The sequence below is a fragment of the Mus caroli genome, unplaced genomic scaffold (assembly GCF_978045245.1).
Source record: "Mus caroli unplaced genomic scaffold, Mus_caroli_1 scaffold_6, whole genome shotgun sequence".
In the NCBI taxonomy this organism is placed as follows: domain Eukaryota; kingdom Metazoa; phylum Chordata; class Mammalia; order Rodentia; family Muridae; genus Mus; species Mus caroli.
The window spans coordinates 57976728-57992719 of record NW_028227261.1 but is presented as its reverse complement, the minus strand read 5'-3'; the positions used below and the strand labels follow the sequence as shown (position 1 = coordinate 57992719).

The 15992-nt window shown below is 46.1% G+C and overlaps 1 protein-coding gene and 2 long non-coding RNA genes across 6 annotated transcripts in view; 1 reads left to right on the top strand and 2 right to left on the bottom strand.

Annotated features, from left to right (window-relative positions):
- The window catches only part of LOC110292289 (uncharacterized), a 231834-nt gene extending 217139 nt beyond the window's left edge, over nucleotides 1-14695 (bottom strand). Inside the window, exon 1 of the long non-coding RNA XR_015047341.1 lies at nucleotides 14286-14695. This is a non-coding gene — a long non-coding RNA (uncharacterized LOC110292289). The remainder of the gene's footprint in view (nucleotides 1-14285) is intronic.
- Nucleotides 8546-15992, top strand: part of Nfia (nuclear factor I A) — a 349756-nt gene continuing 342309 nt past the window's right edge. For 2 of the 4 annotated variants that reach the window (XM_085839178.1, XM_085839177.1), the window contains exon 1: nucleotides 13425-13806. In XM_085839178.1, the coding sequence (XP_085695304.1) occupies nucleotides 13780-13806 (27 nt within the window). In that variant the 5' untranslated portion in view covers nucleotides 13425-13779. Of the gene's footprint in view, nucleotides 8741-13424; nucleotides 13807-15992 lie in introns of those variants that run through there. The other 2 variants (XM_085839176.1, XM_085839175.1) reach the window with 2 other exon arrangements.
- On the bottom strand, nucleotides 11463-13059 carry LOC147004252 (uncharacterized). The gene is made up of 3 exons (XR_015047342.1): nucleotides 12824-13059; nucleotides 11949-12046; nucleotides 11463-11637 (listed from the first exon to the last, which is right to left on the bottom strand). It is a non-coding gene; the product is annotated as an uncharacterized LOC147004252 (long non-coding RNA).

The following is a 15992-nucleotide window of genomic DNA, read 5'->3' as shown; positions in this document are numbered from 1 at the left end:
GAGTGGTCTTGAGAAATCAAACAATTTTCAAAGCTCACACAATCAGAGCACATGGAACTAAAATCCAAGAAGTTAACTTCATAAACGACAAAAGTCACCAAGGAATTTGCTCAGGATTTCTCGCCAAAGAAAAATCAAGCTTGGTATAGTTCCTGCTCAAAGAAACAGAAAAGACATTTACCACAATATCAGGCAACGGCACCTCTGGGTGTGTATCAGAAAGCACGAAAGCAGGGCCTTGATTACCCACTTATGTACACCCATATTCATAGTAACCAAAGGTTTATAGACAACCCAATTAACCAAGTAGTCATCAACAAACCAATCACACCCCACCCCACAAACAGAAGGACACTGGTTACATTATTTAGCTTTAACAAGAAAGGGAAATTTAGCATGTGAGTGAAAGTTCAGGACATTGTGCTAAGTAAAATAAGCTAGTCACCAAAGTCAAGCACTATATAATTTCACTTCTAATATGGTTCATGGAGATAGAGAATAGGATGTCATTACCACACACTGGGAAAAGGAGAGAGAAAAGTGAGCCACAGTTTAGGAAGAAGATAAAAGCTCTGGGGATGAAGAGCAGAGAAAGCTGTACACACTGTGAGTGTACTTAACGCCGCTGAATTGCATATTTAAGGGGGGGGGGTAGAACAGCAGTGGTGGAGGATTACTGGGAGATGTGTGTCAAACTTTTCCAGCATCAGAAAAATCTGTGTTGCTTTTGGAAATCCATACTAGGCTTTTATAGTGTTTTATGGATATTGTATATTTCATAAGTTCTCACCCTTTCCTCTTTTATTATTAAGAAACTCAGGATAAAAAATCATTTTGTCTCTCTATGTGTATGCATGTACATATGTGTGTGTGTGTGCAGGTTCATGTGTCTGTAAATGTGGAGGGCAGAGAAAGATATTGGCTAGGTTGGCTGGCCTAGGTTGGTTGACTTTAAATATGGTTCTCATTTATTTTAATTGAGAGAGAGAGAGAGAGAGAGAGAGAGAGAGAGAGAGAGAGAGAGAGAGAGACTTATCTCTATTCCCAAATCTGGAAAATATGGGATTGACAAGCATAAATGAATAGCAGCACTCTTTGTCTTCCTGGGCCTTGGGAAACTAACAGTCGTTGGTAGTTCAGGCCTCCCCAGAACAGAATCTTAGGTTTGGTTGGTTTTCTAGTTTCTCATTCACGAATTCATGGAATCCTCACCAGATCTCATGAATAAAGTACAGCTGGTGATATTTGTGTTTCACAGAGTAGGCAGTCAGAGAGGCTTGCCAGAGAAATTGACCTGCCCAAAGTCACCAGGGGTAGAGAGCACAGTCCACACTCCAGCAATCCCATCTCAGGCTGCTGCTGCCATCCTCCTTCAGTGTCCTGAAAAATTATCCCTTACTGTCTAAACATGCAGGTACAATTCTAAATACTAGCCTGGACTTTGCTTCAATAATTTAATGTTTTCTTACTTCTATTGGGTTCATTAGCAGTATGTTTCTTTTCTCAGGCTTCTTTCAGACTTTGGTAGCAGACACAGTCACATGCGCTCTCCCTGTTCCTGCAGAGTAGCCTTCGCATGATGTAATGAGTCTGGCACTGGGCTAGGGGTTAATTCTTTACCACCTGTGTGGCCAGCTTCTTAACTCTACCAGCTTCAGTTTTATCATCTGTAGAATATGGTAGCTGGACCCCCTCTTGAGTTCCCCTTCAGTTCTGTCCTCCCTGGTGACCTCAGCAGCTCACTTAGATAACATTCTGTTCCGTCTCTTGAGATTGTTGTGCTGTGCACAAGATGAGAAGGATGCTTGCTTTTGAACATGATTACAGGCTGCTGCAACAACAACAACAACAACAACAACTCTATTTTAAGAAATTTAAAGTCCACATTCTTTCTTAAAGGAGCATCACAGACTAGAGCTTTGAAGGGAATTCTAAATAAATCACCTATTCTCTTCAGCTGTCAACTAATTGAAAAAGAGCCTGAGTATCTTTCTACAGCTTGTTGAGCTCTGGTGTCTTGTCTATATAGTGGGAATGGCACCTATCCAGCAAGGAGGTCAAAGGTGATCATCATAGCGCCCTCTAAACTGCAAATCCAGTCTCTCTTCATGCTCACAATTCTCCCTTGTGATAATGGCCTTTGTAGCAACAGTGTACTCCTGACTCTGTTTATTATCAGAGCACCAAGACTGGGAAAAGTAGCTATTTTCTGTATTTATCCATCAATTTACAGCTATCTATTTATGGTCTACTCTGGGAACTTTGTAGAGATGTGTCCAAGGATGAGTAAAACAACCGTCTCTACGAGTATGTAAATAACTGGTATCTATCATACTGAGCTTTAGATGAGAGTCAGATGTTGTTAGGGAGCACAGGGGGTTTTGACCAAATCTGCCTGAAAAGAACGAGAAGTAGCATTACATTAAGTGCTGAAAATGAATGGGTTACAGAGCCATCATCAGGGACTTCTGGGCAGATGGAAAATGCACACACACACACACACACACACACACACACGTAGCATGTCAGAACGTGATAAAAGAAGAAAAAACAAAACAAAACAAGGCATTGCTTGTGGTTGGGGTGAGAAGACAAGAGGGAGTGTGAAAAGGAAAGCAGATGATAAAAGTCAAGGTTGCATCCCAAGGTGGGGTGGGGTTTCCAAGAGGTAACAATTGACAGCAACTGAGAGGTAACAATTGACAGCAACTGAGAGGTAACAATTGACAGCAACTGAGAGGTAACAATTGACAGCAACTCTCCGTTTGGATACTCTTGGCTCCTAGTACTTCCGTAATCTCAGTGCACAGAGGTTCAAGTAGAACTCACACAGAGGAAGCGGCTTATTTCACCAAGTCATTTAGAGATCCACATTCCCCCATCTTGCAGCTCCTGCCTCCTGGACATTGTCCCAGCCCTTGTACATATAGTTAGGTCCTCTCTTTAGCCTTTGTGAAGGGCTATGGCCAAGGAGAATTTCGTTGAAACAAGTGACATAGAAATTGTGTACCACTCACGTGTGATTGAGAACTTAATCACATGCCCCGTACTTCCCTGAAAGGAGGGGTGATAAGTAGCTACTATCTACTATAAGCAGTTCATTTATATATCCAAGACAAGAAGATAGATTGGGGGTTGAGAAGGGGGCAATATATGCCCAAATATATGTTTATGAGGGGCCTTATTAATTGCTAGATATAACTTTGCTTATAAAAGTCATCATGTGTAATGCTACGTTAATCTTTTAAATGCCCCTGTTAACTGGCTTGCTTTAGAAACTCATTGGTTGATCTAGGACTTACACAGGGAAGTTGATAAAATAGAAATATGCATTTTTTTCTTTCAATTTCCCATTTTCACAACTTAGAACAAATCAATTATCAAAACATACTGCAGTTTTGAGTTGCATCTCTAATCCTTTCCAGCTTCGGTGTTCTCGTTTCTATGTCAAGAAGATTAGAGTTCTATTTGGGTCAACAAAGCCGAATTCCTGGAAGAGCTGACTATTCTCAAGGCATAAAGCCAAACTACATGGAACATCAAGCTCGCCATGAGGTTAGCCACCCAGAGTCACCATTCTTGATGAGCACCCAAAGTTACCTGAATGCAAACCAGCCCAGTAGAAACGCTGATATATAAGTACTACCATAGCTGGTATCCTCTTAATATCATTCAATCAATCATTAGGTTGAAGGACATGAAGGAAGTGGTAATACGGGAGCAGAGAGAGCGTCTCCTGCTTCTATAGGTGGCAGCTTAGACACCAAGGAATGTGTGCAAAAGGTTTATTCCTGAATTGTCCCTGTTGATCAAACTCCTTGAAAACTACTGTCAGAGATGCCTCTCCATTGCTTTCTGTTCTCTGAGCCACTGTGTTAGCTTTGGCTGGGATCAAAATACCAGAGAGGGCAACTTTAAAACGTGCTTTATTTTGATTCATGGTTTCTCAGCTATCACTCTGTAGGCCTTGGTTCTGCCATCGCCTGGGGTTGGGGTAAGGGATGGGAGGGATGGGAGTAGGGGGAGACCAGGAAGAGGCTGCACATTTCATGGTGCGAGGACACAGAGAAAGAGAAGCCTAGGATAAGACATATCCACAAGGGCAGCCTTGCAGTGATTTCCCTAAATCTAGGCCGCATCCTCTTCCAGAACCTTCCAAACTAGCACCACTAGCTAGGGGAATGTAGCAGATCATCCCATACCCAAACCTAACCTCATCATCTACTAAGTCTCCTTCTCCTGGTTTGCAGCTGAGCTACAGTTTAGGTCCTTACCTCCTCCAACCTCAGCTTCTTTGCCTTCTTCACAAGGGTGAGCTTCGTAATCAACACATTTTATTCTTATTTCTTTAACTAAATGGCTATGACTATGACTTCCCAGTCTTTCAAATGAAAGCTTTCATTGCTCATAGGCCTCTCCTTGATCTTGCCTTAACCTGACATTCCTACCTGTCCTCTCCTTACGATAAAGCAAGTCAATACAAACTAATCCGCCAAGGTCAGTCAGTCAGACACTTCTACACGTTACCTGGAGGAATGACCTCTTCTTCCCCTGTCTGACAAATGCATATTCTTGGTTCATTGCAAAATGCCATTTGGCCTTTTCCAGCCTTCATGACTCTATTGTCATAACCACATAGACTTCGTCAGTGCTGTCACATGTAAGTATGGATCTATGTGTAGACATACATCCATGTGTATATGCATATGACTGTTCAGCTTTATATCTTTTTCCACCTTTGGACTAAAGCTTCTTAAACTAAGGCAGCGATCACATCATATTCTTCTCTAGCCCTAGCTCTTAGCATGTTAAAGTGTTTAGAGCAGGGCTCAATATGATGGAGACAATTTATGCATATTGCATGAATGTTTCTCATCTTCTAAGTGAGGAAGTTAATGCTTGCAGAGGCTAAATAATTTGTGTAAAGTCACATGGTATGACCAACACTAAAACCTAAGTTGGACTCTGAAATGCATGGTGTGTTGTTGACTATATAGACATATAAAAGATCAGTTTTGTAATGGCAGCAACCTCTGTCATTAGATCAGGATAATAAATTACAGACAGTGCATAGCAAACAGTTACTGACTACTTACAAGGCCGGACTTGCTTAGCAGTATGGGTTAATCAGACCATGGCAGTGTGGTGGCAACCTCTTGGACTTATCTGAAATTCTTTTTTTAAAAAACATGATTTATTGATCCTTTGTGAGTTTCACATCATGTACACTCATCTCCCTGTCACCTCATATCTGCCCTTCATCCTTGCAACCTCCTCAAATAAAATATACACACATAAATAAACAAACAACAACAATAAAAACAAAGCATAGAAAATATCATGGAAACTGTAGTATGTCACAGTGTGTCCTCTGTCCCTCTCTCTGTCCACCTATTTTCACTTGTAAGTGTTCATTGCAACAAGTCAGTGGTCTGGTTTGAGATTTCTGGCTTTCATGAGACCATTAATATTGGATCCTCATCAGGCCTCCTTCTGGTAATCTTGTTGTCCTGTGTCATGGAGATACTGCAGCTTTGGGATAGCAGGAGTGGCTCTTATATATGTCCCATTCATTCACAGCTTATATAGATGTTGGGATGGACCAGTTCAGAGCCATGGATCTGAGACTGGGTGGTAGCTGAGCTGGTCATTCTGCCATTTCACCAAGGCTAGTTATCCAGCACTTCTCTGGCTAGACCACCCAATGCAGCCACTAGCAGGAGGCAGGGTCACCTTCCCTGCAGTCATGGCCCCAGCTGGCTCGTTCATATGAACCTACATCTCTAGAGCCAGCTTCACTGTGCTGCTCTACAGTTAAGGTGTGCTCACTTTCCCACCTGATGCAGCCTGAGAGGGGCTGGGCCAGCTCTTCTGCTCTTGCACCCTCAGGGCTAGCTCACCAGTGCCTTTGCCATCAAAGCTCCACTGTGTTGGCCAAGCAAAGTACAGGGCCTATTCTCCTGATTGCTTCAGCCACTGGGGGTTGGGGGCAAGGCTATAGCTCTCTTGGCTACTACTGCTGGTGGTAAGGCAAGGGAGAGGAAGGGCACACACACACACACACAGAGAGCTCTACAGCCCTGTGGCAGGGGTTGGGGGAGGAGTGGATGGGTCAGCTACACACCTTCCACTAGGGCTAGCTCTACTATGCTGCCCAGATGAGGTGCAGGGCCCATTCTCCTGAGTGGTGGTGGGGTCAGCTCACCCAGTCTCATAACCCCAGGGGTCAGCTTTTCTGATTGCTTCAGGTGGGCATCGTCTCCCCCAAGGCCACTTCTTATCTGAAGTTCTTAAAATTTAATTATTTATTTAATTGCAACAGTGGTTTTTGTTTGTTTGTTTGTTTGTCTATATGTATGTCTGTGTGAGGGGGTGGAATTCCCTGAAACTGGAGTTACAGGCAGCTGTGAGCTGCCAGGTGGGTGCTGGGAATTGAACCTGGGTCATCTGAAGAGCAGCCAGTGCATAACTGCTGACCCATCTCTCCAGCCCCCTTATCTGAAGTTCTTAGCCCTTGACAAAATGGCGTTTCATTCTTACAACAGGTCAGTGTCCTATTTTATAAGTGTTATTACTGGCTGGTGGCAACAGAGCCTGGTACCAGTTGAACTAGGCCCAGAACATTAAACTTAAAACTTTTATTTAAGTATTAAACTATTGATGACTCATCACCAACATCAAAGCCATCATCACCTAAGCCATTTTATTTAGTTTACTTCTAGTTGAGAGTAACATGCCAGGTGGAAATGGGTACTGGGTTGACAAGGCCGGGATTAAACACCACAGGTTGTGTAGAGTAAAAGCTTATCCTAGTCTATGAAAAGTAAACTAGAACATAGAGCTTGTCTAACACCAAGGACAGCCTCAGTAAGATTCCTCTGAGCAGTGCTGTGTCAGCCGACTAGCTGCTAAGTGCACACGTGAAGCCAAAATCATAATTCAAAATAAGATGTGAGACTCCTTTAGCCTTTAACTGTAGAGGCTCTTACTAATTGGTTAGATCTTTTCATCAAGGAGAGTTATAGAAACCAGGATATTTCTTAGACTTAGGATAGTTTTGTTTTGGTTTGGTTTGTTTGTTTTTAATCAGGTAAGCTAAGTATAAAATTTCCAGTAATTCATTTATAATACAAAATATCCTAATTTACTTAAGGGACACAAAGCAAACACATTAAACAACAACAACAACAACACAATCACAAAAAGTGTTAAGTCTAGTTGTGTGATGTTTTCCACTTAAAGAGATACTCCCTTTAAGACCATTGGTCCAAACTCTGCACCAAAGAATATTCTGACAATTAAAAAGAACTCATAAAACAAGTTTGAAGGTGTAATGTCCAAATGACATGGTCATAAAGAGTCTGGGTTAGTGAAATAAGAGGGTCAATGGGAGGAAGGAGGTCTTCACAGACCAGTTACTAACATGCCCCTCCCACCAACCCTGTCAACAAACTTTCAGTTCATTTCTTGGGGGGGGGGGGAAGGAGGGGGGATTGCTTTAGACTTTGTAGCATCCAGGTTTTGCCAGAATATTGATAAATTAGGAGCAGGGCGATCGACTTCGAATGTTAAAATATCAATTCTTTAAAAGGAGCTGTATTCTTGCTATAGCCCACCTAGCCATTCGGTGTTTGGTCCTCTACAGAGCACCCGGCCACCCTCTTCTCTTCTAAACCCAGGACGGACGAAGCCTTATCTCATTGAAGTCTCTGTGACGTTTTGCTCCGTCTTGATTTAATGCACCAAAGAGGATCTTTAACTCTCGGTCTACATCAGTGCAAATAAAGGTTAAATCTCTCACCAACCATCATGAACTAGTCTAATAACTCACAAGAGGCTCTGGAAAAAGAAACCAACGAAGCAGGTGTGCAAATGTGATTCAAACATGCAAAACCGGCGTGACTGCGGGCAAAGGAACTATAATCTTCCCATCTCTTAAGAGCCTGCTGCAACCTCTGCAAGCAGGGAAACTTCCCCTGCGCCAAAACCCGGATCCCCGGAGCCGGGCCTACCAACTAAGAGGCGGTTCTGCAGCCGGGAGTCCCGACCCGAGCTTGCGCTGAAGGCCGGGGCTCCCATTGGCCACAAGCCGTGGGGGAGGAGGAGACAGCGCGGAGAGGGAGGAGGGGACGCCCGAGCCTGTCCCTGCCCCCTCCGGCCCCTTTGCCTCGTGCGTGGTTACTATGCAAATTGCAGCGATTGCGGAAATAAACAAGGGGGTAGGGAGAGGAAAGAGGGGCTGCTGAAAGGATCGCAACTTCTGCAAAGTCTCTTTCAAGCACACCAGGCAAATCCAGAGAGAATCTGAGAAGCAGCCAGCTCGGGTTAGATTGGATCGCTTTCAAAGAGGAGAGAGAGAAAGAGAGAGAGACCGCGAGAGAGGGAGAGAGGGAGAGGGAGGGAGAGAGAAAGACAGAGAGAGGGGGAGAGAGAGGGAGAGAGAGAGAGAGAGAGAGAGAGAGAGAGAGAGAGAGAGAGAGAGAGAGAGAGAGAGAGAGAGAGAGAGAGAGAGAGAGAGAGCTCTGCCATCCTTGGCAGAAGCCTTTTGATTTGGAGTTTAAAAAAAAAATTATCCAAGAAGCCTGCAATTGGCCAGCAGCTTTAAAAAATCTCTTCCGGGTTTTCAACGGTTCCAAGTTTATTTAGCTATTTTTTTTAATGCAAAAAAACAGGGACAAGCGATGAAGCAATTCGTCTGAGCATTTTAAAGTTTCTCACGTACTCTTTTTACATTGCAATGGTACGTGGTACATCTTAAACTTTCTATTTTACATTTATACGATATGTGTTATATAAACAACGGTAGAATGGTTATGCTTAATGGTTAAGACTTTAAAATTTTTCTAGCTCGAATATGCACTTTAGTGATTGCTGGGTAAATGTCTATTGCGATGGTTTTCTTTTAAAGATGCAGCTTTGTGGATGGTGTTTTTGTTATGTGCAGCAGAGAGATCGGGTTTCTCTTTCTTTCTTTCTTTCTTTTTTTCCAGGATTTGAAAAAAATTGCTGAGCTTAACAGATTTTTTTTCCTCCTAGCGCTTGCTCCGTTCCAGAAAAGGGGGGAGGGGGAGGGGGATCCTGTACGTGCTCTGCTCTGTTAAAGACGTCTGGCCTCTGCAGTCAACCTAACCCGAAAAGAAATGTCTGGACCCGAGAATAATTGACGATTCGATCCTCTAATCAATGGGACAACCTGCGAGATTGACAGAAGTTCTATCCAATCATGAGAAAGCTTGGGCATACAGTGGTTCGTAATAGCCATAGGGGGCGGGGCAAATGAGATCTGAAGTTCTCTGCAGTTCTGAAGGGGATGGTGTGTAGTTCAAGCTGTCAAAGATACCAGCGCTTCCGGATTTAGCAGTTACAATAGGAAAGAGGTTTTTTTTTTTTTTTTTTGGCTGTTGTTGTTAGTTTAAAGGAGAAAACAGGCTGTTGGGGGGGGGGGCGGGGTTACATGGATCTTATGTGACTTTTAACTTTGCTCCTTTGGAAAATTCTGCTAGAGTAATAGTTAACCTTGCATTAGTTATTTTTAGCACTCAGAGAAGTTGGGAACTCGTAGGAGAGGTTTAGCTTCTTTGAGAAAGATGCCTCAAGTTGGTACTGCACTAAGTGCTTCAGAACTTCTCACTGATTCTTTTAGAGTCTTTGATGTATCCATGAAAGAGAACGCACCATAGGTAGATGGACAACTGTTCTATAGGTTTGAAAAGGAGAAGGGAGGGGCTGGATGTTCCTGAATTCTACTGTTTCAGATTATGGTCAGTAGCATGGAGCATATCACATTTCTTTGTGTTGCCACAACAACCCTACTGGCTGGTACATAAGTGGGAGAGAACTGACTCCTGTTAGTTAGCTGGAGTCTGGCCTCTTGTTCAAGTCCTGGCCATCTGCATGGTAGAAACTAACTGCCTTAGTTTGTCTTGGAGATGTAACTTGCAGCCTCTGGTTCAAATCTATCAACCCCCTCCTAATTCTGCAGGTAATACATGGAAAATAATATGGATTCTTTACTTTTTAATGTGGATTTAGTTCTCATCCAACTATTTCCTGAGGCTTTGGGCCTTCCAGACAAACCTTGTTCGGAAACTCGATGTGAAAAACTCACTTGTGTGCTCAATTCATCAACATGATTCAATTTGGGATTAGATGCAAGTAAGAGAAATCTGCACACAAGTGACCAGTAAGTAAAAAAGAAAAGTGAAGAAAGATGCTGGAAAATACTAGTTAAGAGTTAGTCTTGGTGATAACTATAGAGCAAATGGTATTGTCACTTAGGAATCCTGGTCCCATTTTCACTACTTTGGGCATTAAAATCTAAATCACATTAATACAATTTCCCAACTAAATAGAAAGGAGAGGTATTTCAGATATATGTAGAAGTGAAACTTTATTGACGTAATTTATACATCTAAGAGGATTTCACTAAAGCTGGCAAGGTAACGTTTCTGCAAATAAAACAGTAAATGCAAGGCTGGGCTCTGTGCCAGGGAGAATATGGATAGCAGAGAGCATGGCAGGAACCTCCTTTTTGCAAAGACAATCCGGTTTCAAGGCAGCCTCCTACCACTTGCAAAATAAACGTCTGGAGTAATGTTTCCAATAAGGATTTACCCTTCCTAACAATGGGTCATTTATATGATTGCAATAAACTAGTTTTCATATATCACCTGTGCTTCCTACACTCTTCTCCCTTCTTTGGTGCCCCCTTGCCTCCCCCCTCTTTCTCAGATTTTCCTTTCTCTCCCTCTCTTGGTATCTCTGTGAACTCTAGACAAGGATTTACTTTTGCAACCTAGAAGACAGGAGAAAGTTAGAAATGGTTTTTTTTTTTTTTTTTTTTTTTTATCCCGTGTCTGTCCTCTGAGGAACATCTGTTTCTTTGTGTGTTTAAATTTATGCCTGTTGGAGAGAAAGTTACCAGAAGCCACTCTGTAACTGTAACTCTTCTACGGTATTTTTCTCAGTCTAGTTTGCAAAGGCTGTAGTTGGAACTGGGCTTTGTAGTGTTCCCCCGCCTTCCACCCTCCTCCGGAGCGGGGGAGGGAGCGGGAGCTGGCACAGAGAGGAGAGAAAGCAGGAGCGGATGTGGAGGGCTTTGGTGCTGAACTTGGATCCAGCCCTTGCCTAGAGGGCGCAAACAATCGTCCCATATCCAAAAGTCTTACGAAGGGCGCCAAAAGTTACTTAAGATAATATTGCTAACCGCAGAATGCTGGAAATCGCGGGCACATCCACTGCTGCAACAAAAGAAGTTTCTAAAGTGGAAATATCAGCATTCAATTACTTTTCCCCATTTAAAAAAAAAGAAGACATGGCAACAGGAAGTTATTAAAAAAAATCCCCTTGAGAATCAAAAGTAAAATTCTTTGCTGTTTTGAAAAGAGGCAGATGTGAAGTATATCTATACACCAAAAAAAAAAAAAAAAAAAAAATCCACTTTGGAAGAGAGCTTCCCCAGAGCACACACACGGGACAATAACTTGTCACTGTGCCTCAGTTACATGTTGGTTCCCTCAGCCAGAAACTTCTCTCGAGGAAACTTGGAGAGTCTTGAAGTTATAGATCCCAGCAAAGGGTTTCGTGGCCAGGAATGTTTCTCTAACTCCTCTTAGCTTGGAGGGCATTTCTTCCTTCCTGAAAGCCACAAGGAACCAAAGAAAAGCAGTTGCTTAGTTTGGGAAAATGGACGTTCTAACTAAAGGTTGAAGCTATTACTTTCCTTCAATCCTTAATATGTAATCGGAATAATATGTATTCCAAGAATATTCAAGAGCAGAGGGTGGGGGGGGGGGAGAGAAGAATGGATTCTTGAGCATTAGACCTAAACGGACTAGAGAACAAACAAACTTTAGACTGCCGGCTGTCTCAGCAGAACATTATATTTGGCCTTTTCTAGTAGCAGTCTTACCCACCTAGGAAAAAAATCTGAATGAACGTGATCATACCCCCTCACTCTCTTCTGTCGGGCAGGCATGCCTGCAGACTCTAGTCCTGTCACCTCCACCAGGGAGCAGATTCCCGGTCCGTGTGCCAGCGTCGGAATCTGGGGAGTTTTAAAGAAGGGTAGGTAAATACAGAAGGCTGCAAAACTTCAGGAAGGAGAGGAGGAGGAGAAAATGAGAGTTTGGAGGAGACAGGTATACTTTTTCCCCCTCTAGGAGAAAAGAGAGTCTAGAGAGAAAGTGTTGAGTTTTTTTTTTTTGTTTGTTTGTTTTTTTAAGAAAGAAAGAAGGAAAGAGGGAAGGAAGGAAGGAAGGAGGGAAGGAAAGAAGAAAAAGAAAGCTGGAAGAGCAGGCTTGTTGGCAATGTGCCAAACCCTACCCCCCCCCCCTTCTGCCAAAACAATACTTTAGCAAACCTAAAATAATTGCAGGAAGCTCTTTTCCATCTTGAGAACTATTACCTGGGGGAGGGAAAGGTTGGGATCCACAAAGACGCACCCTTCTAGAGTGTGTCTGGGGAACAGGGACTCAGATGTTAGTCCTGGGCTCCCATTTGGGGATACAAATATATCTCTTTCCTAAGGGGGCAACCCTTTCACAGTTTTCCTTCTCAGTATACAGAAAAATGTCCCAGCTAAACCACTGTTGTTTCTGACGTGACAGAACTTTTTTGGGCGTTTGTGTTTAAACCCACCAGCTCCTGGGTTCTGGGAGAGAAGAGCGTTCGCTCATATCTCTCCTTGCTTTCTCCAGACACCCCCTCCCCCGCAATCTGGGGAATCTTTGGGGTGATCTTACTATCCTCCCCCGCCCCGCACCCAGATTCTGACTGCTATAGAGTCGTAGCTGAAAAGTTAGCAGGCTTTTGTGCATATTACCTCTCCCGACGATACTATTCCCACAGAAAGCTTCGCAGGAGAGATTACAATGCTTTTGAGCTTTACCGCATTTCAGAGGAAGGGAGGAAAAGTTACCTAGAAGGTCTGATTTTTTACAAGAAATTTGCATACATGCAAATGTACCGCGCGCCCTTCTCTGGGGTTCCCATGGAGCCCAACCTGCGGCCCACGGGGGTGCGGGGCGCCCCGACAAAGTTGCCCCAATCCTCTCCCGACGTCCGCGGAGGGCTGCGGCGCGGGTGGGGGGATGGGGAGGAGGAAAAGTAGTTTTGTTTGCTTAAGCACATCCTGTGGCAGCCTATAGCCGCCCGGAGGACACGCTGAAAAAACCGCTCTGCGCCGCGTTCCCGGGGACCGCGCCGAGCGGGGCGGGGGGCGGGGGGCCGCGGGAGGCAGCGAGCGCGGAGCGAGCGGCGGGCGGGCGGGCGGCCGTGCAGGCTGGGGACCGGTGTCAGCGCCGCAGCCGCCCCTCCCCCACCCGGCTCCCCCCCACCCCACCCCACCCCGCCCCCCCACCCCCCACCCTACCCCACCCCCACCCCCCCCCCCGCGGCGGCGGCGCGAGCGGGCGGCGGCCGTGCGGTGCGGTGCAGAACGCGGCGCAGGCGGGCGCGCGGGCAGCTCGCGGGCACCCGGCCGGCCGGCGCGGGAGCGGGAAAGGGTGCGCTATGCCTTTAACGCCCGCGTACAGTAGACAGTATAGTGGAGTGTAGGGAAACTCTAGGCGGGGTTAAAGTTCAGCGCGTGGAGCGGCAAGAGCGCTGGCTGCTGCAGTTGAGCCGAGTTGGAAATGTGAACGCAAGAAGCAGGCTTGATTTTTTTTTCCTCCCCCCCCCTCCTAGCTCTCTCCTCCTCTCTCTCCCTCTCGCACCCACACTCACGCACACCTCCAGCCCGCACACAGACGTGCACGCACCCCCCGCCGCCCGGCAGTTATGTATTCTCCGCTCTGTCTCACCCAGGTAAGCAGCTGCGGGGGCGCGGGGCGGCCGTGTGCCTCGGCGGGAGCCGTGTCTGCGCGTGTTTCTGTGTGTGCGCGCGCGTGTGCGGGGGGGGGGGGGCTGCAGCTTTAAGAAAGTAACTTTGTTTCCATGCGGGTGCATTCCTCCTGCTCGGCCATTTGTGTGGGCACATGGCTAATGGCGCCCTCTTATTAATGCGTTAATTAATATCGGGGCGCCGGACTGCGGAGCGCCGCCGGGGCTTGCGGGCGCCCCGCACGTGTGTCCGCGGCTGCAGCCCCTGACACGCTGCAATCTGGACTCTGGCGGCTGCGGCGCGGAGCGCGGTGCCCGCGATTCCTCCGCTCCAGGGAGGGGCGGCTGAGCCCCGCAAGCCCCGCAAGCCCCGCAAGCCCCGCACGCCGGCTGCACTCCGGGCGCCCTGGCTGCCGGGGTCCTCCCGCGCCGCCGCGCCCCCCGCCGACGCCCCGAACTCTTACTTTTGTTTTGTGCCAGCTTTGCGGGCGGGCCCGGGCAGCGCCCCTCGGACGCGGCGGGCGGGCAGTGCGAGCCTTCGTCCGTGGGCTGCGGAGACGCACGCCCCGCGCCGGCCCGGGACCTTGCTGTCCTTGCCTCCTGCCGGCGACCCCCAGGCGAAAGTTTCGGGGTCGGGCGAGCCCACGCCGCACAGGCCACAGAGCCGCCGAGGCCGTGGGTCGGGCCGGGCTGGGCCGCTGCGGGCGGAGTGGGACTCCGGCTCGAGGGCGAGCGGCGGCTAGGGCCCGAGTCGGCTGCCCCACCGCCGCCGCCGCCTAGGCAAGCCCCGGGCGGCTCAGCCAGCAGGACCCGGCAACTTTCCCTGCAGCCCCACTCGCAGCGTGGGGCCTGGTGCCCCTCTGCCTGCCCCTCCTGCCCGAGCCTCCCAGCCCATCCCTCCAGGTCGAGTCTGCACCAGCAGCAGCAAGGAAACACTGCTATTTTGCGGCTCCGGATCTGGTCCCGTTTGAATATATTATTTATTTTCTCTGACTAAAAGGCATAAAGTCAGAGTGATTTGCGCTAATTTTTCTCTTTAAGCACGAGTCTTTATATGGCTTTAAAACATTGCACCCTGGCCAGTAATCACCTACATGAAGTTATATGCTTCGAGCACAAGGTTTCTTCACGACTCCCTCAAAACCCTGCTACCACTGTGCCTTCAGTGAGTTGGAGCTAACGGTTTACCCGGAATACTTTGGAAGGCTGAACGTATCAGTAGCTTTCCCTCTCCGCTGTAGATTCTGGATTTATTTCCCATATGACTTCCTTTCTTACTGCAGTATCTAACAGTAATAACACTGGCTATTTGATCTCAGAAGACTCTTAAATGCATCTTTTATGTGGAGATGGTCTGTTTGGGATTTAGGCCTCACATTAATAATGGATTGCAGTTGTTTTAGTTATTGTAAAAGTACCCCCCCCCCCCCGCAACTTCCAAAGTTACTATTTTAGTAACTTGTGGAAGTATGGAATGAAACTTCTCCAACTACTTCTGGCAGGGTTCACAATTGCATATGGATAAGATGCAAAGTGTAAGATAATTTGAATGAATTATAGTCTGCAGTGAAAGTGCTGAGATTCGAAGGCTGAAATTCTAGCTGGCAAAAGTTTGCAACACATAGAACTTGTAGATAAGACCAGCATGCTGCAATGGCGAGAAAGACCCTCCTGGTCACAGCCTTGTCTTCCGAGCGAGATTTGAAAAGATAAAAGTTCTTGTCTGGGGTTGTGTATTTCAGGAGCATACCTGTGAATCCATGCAGGCCTCAGGCAGAGTCAGGTATTTAACTAAGTTAGCTTCTCGTGAGTTATTATCACGTTAAGAAAGTTTTTTTTTCTTTTCTTCCCCGTTCCCCCTCCTACACACTTGGCAGCTTTGATTGACGCATTCACTGGGCCTTCACACCACTAAGAGAAACGCTTATTTGGTGTAGCAGTTTGTGAAGAAAATGTACAATAAACAGGGGATAAAGGCTCATTTGTTTTATGAGAGGGTCTTTAAAAGTTGATTTACAATTTATTTAACTTTCTGGAATATTTATAATACGTTAGAGCCAGTTTCAGAAAGAAAAACTTGGGCCGTTTATTGCTCATTTAAAAAATAAAAAGATCCAGTGAGAATGGTGATAAATGTGCTCTAACCGAAAGAGTAAGCTCAGCCTGCTTGT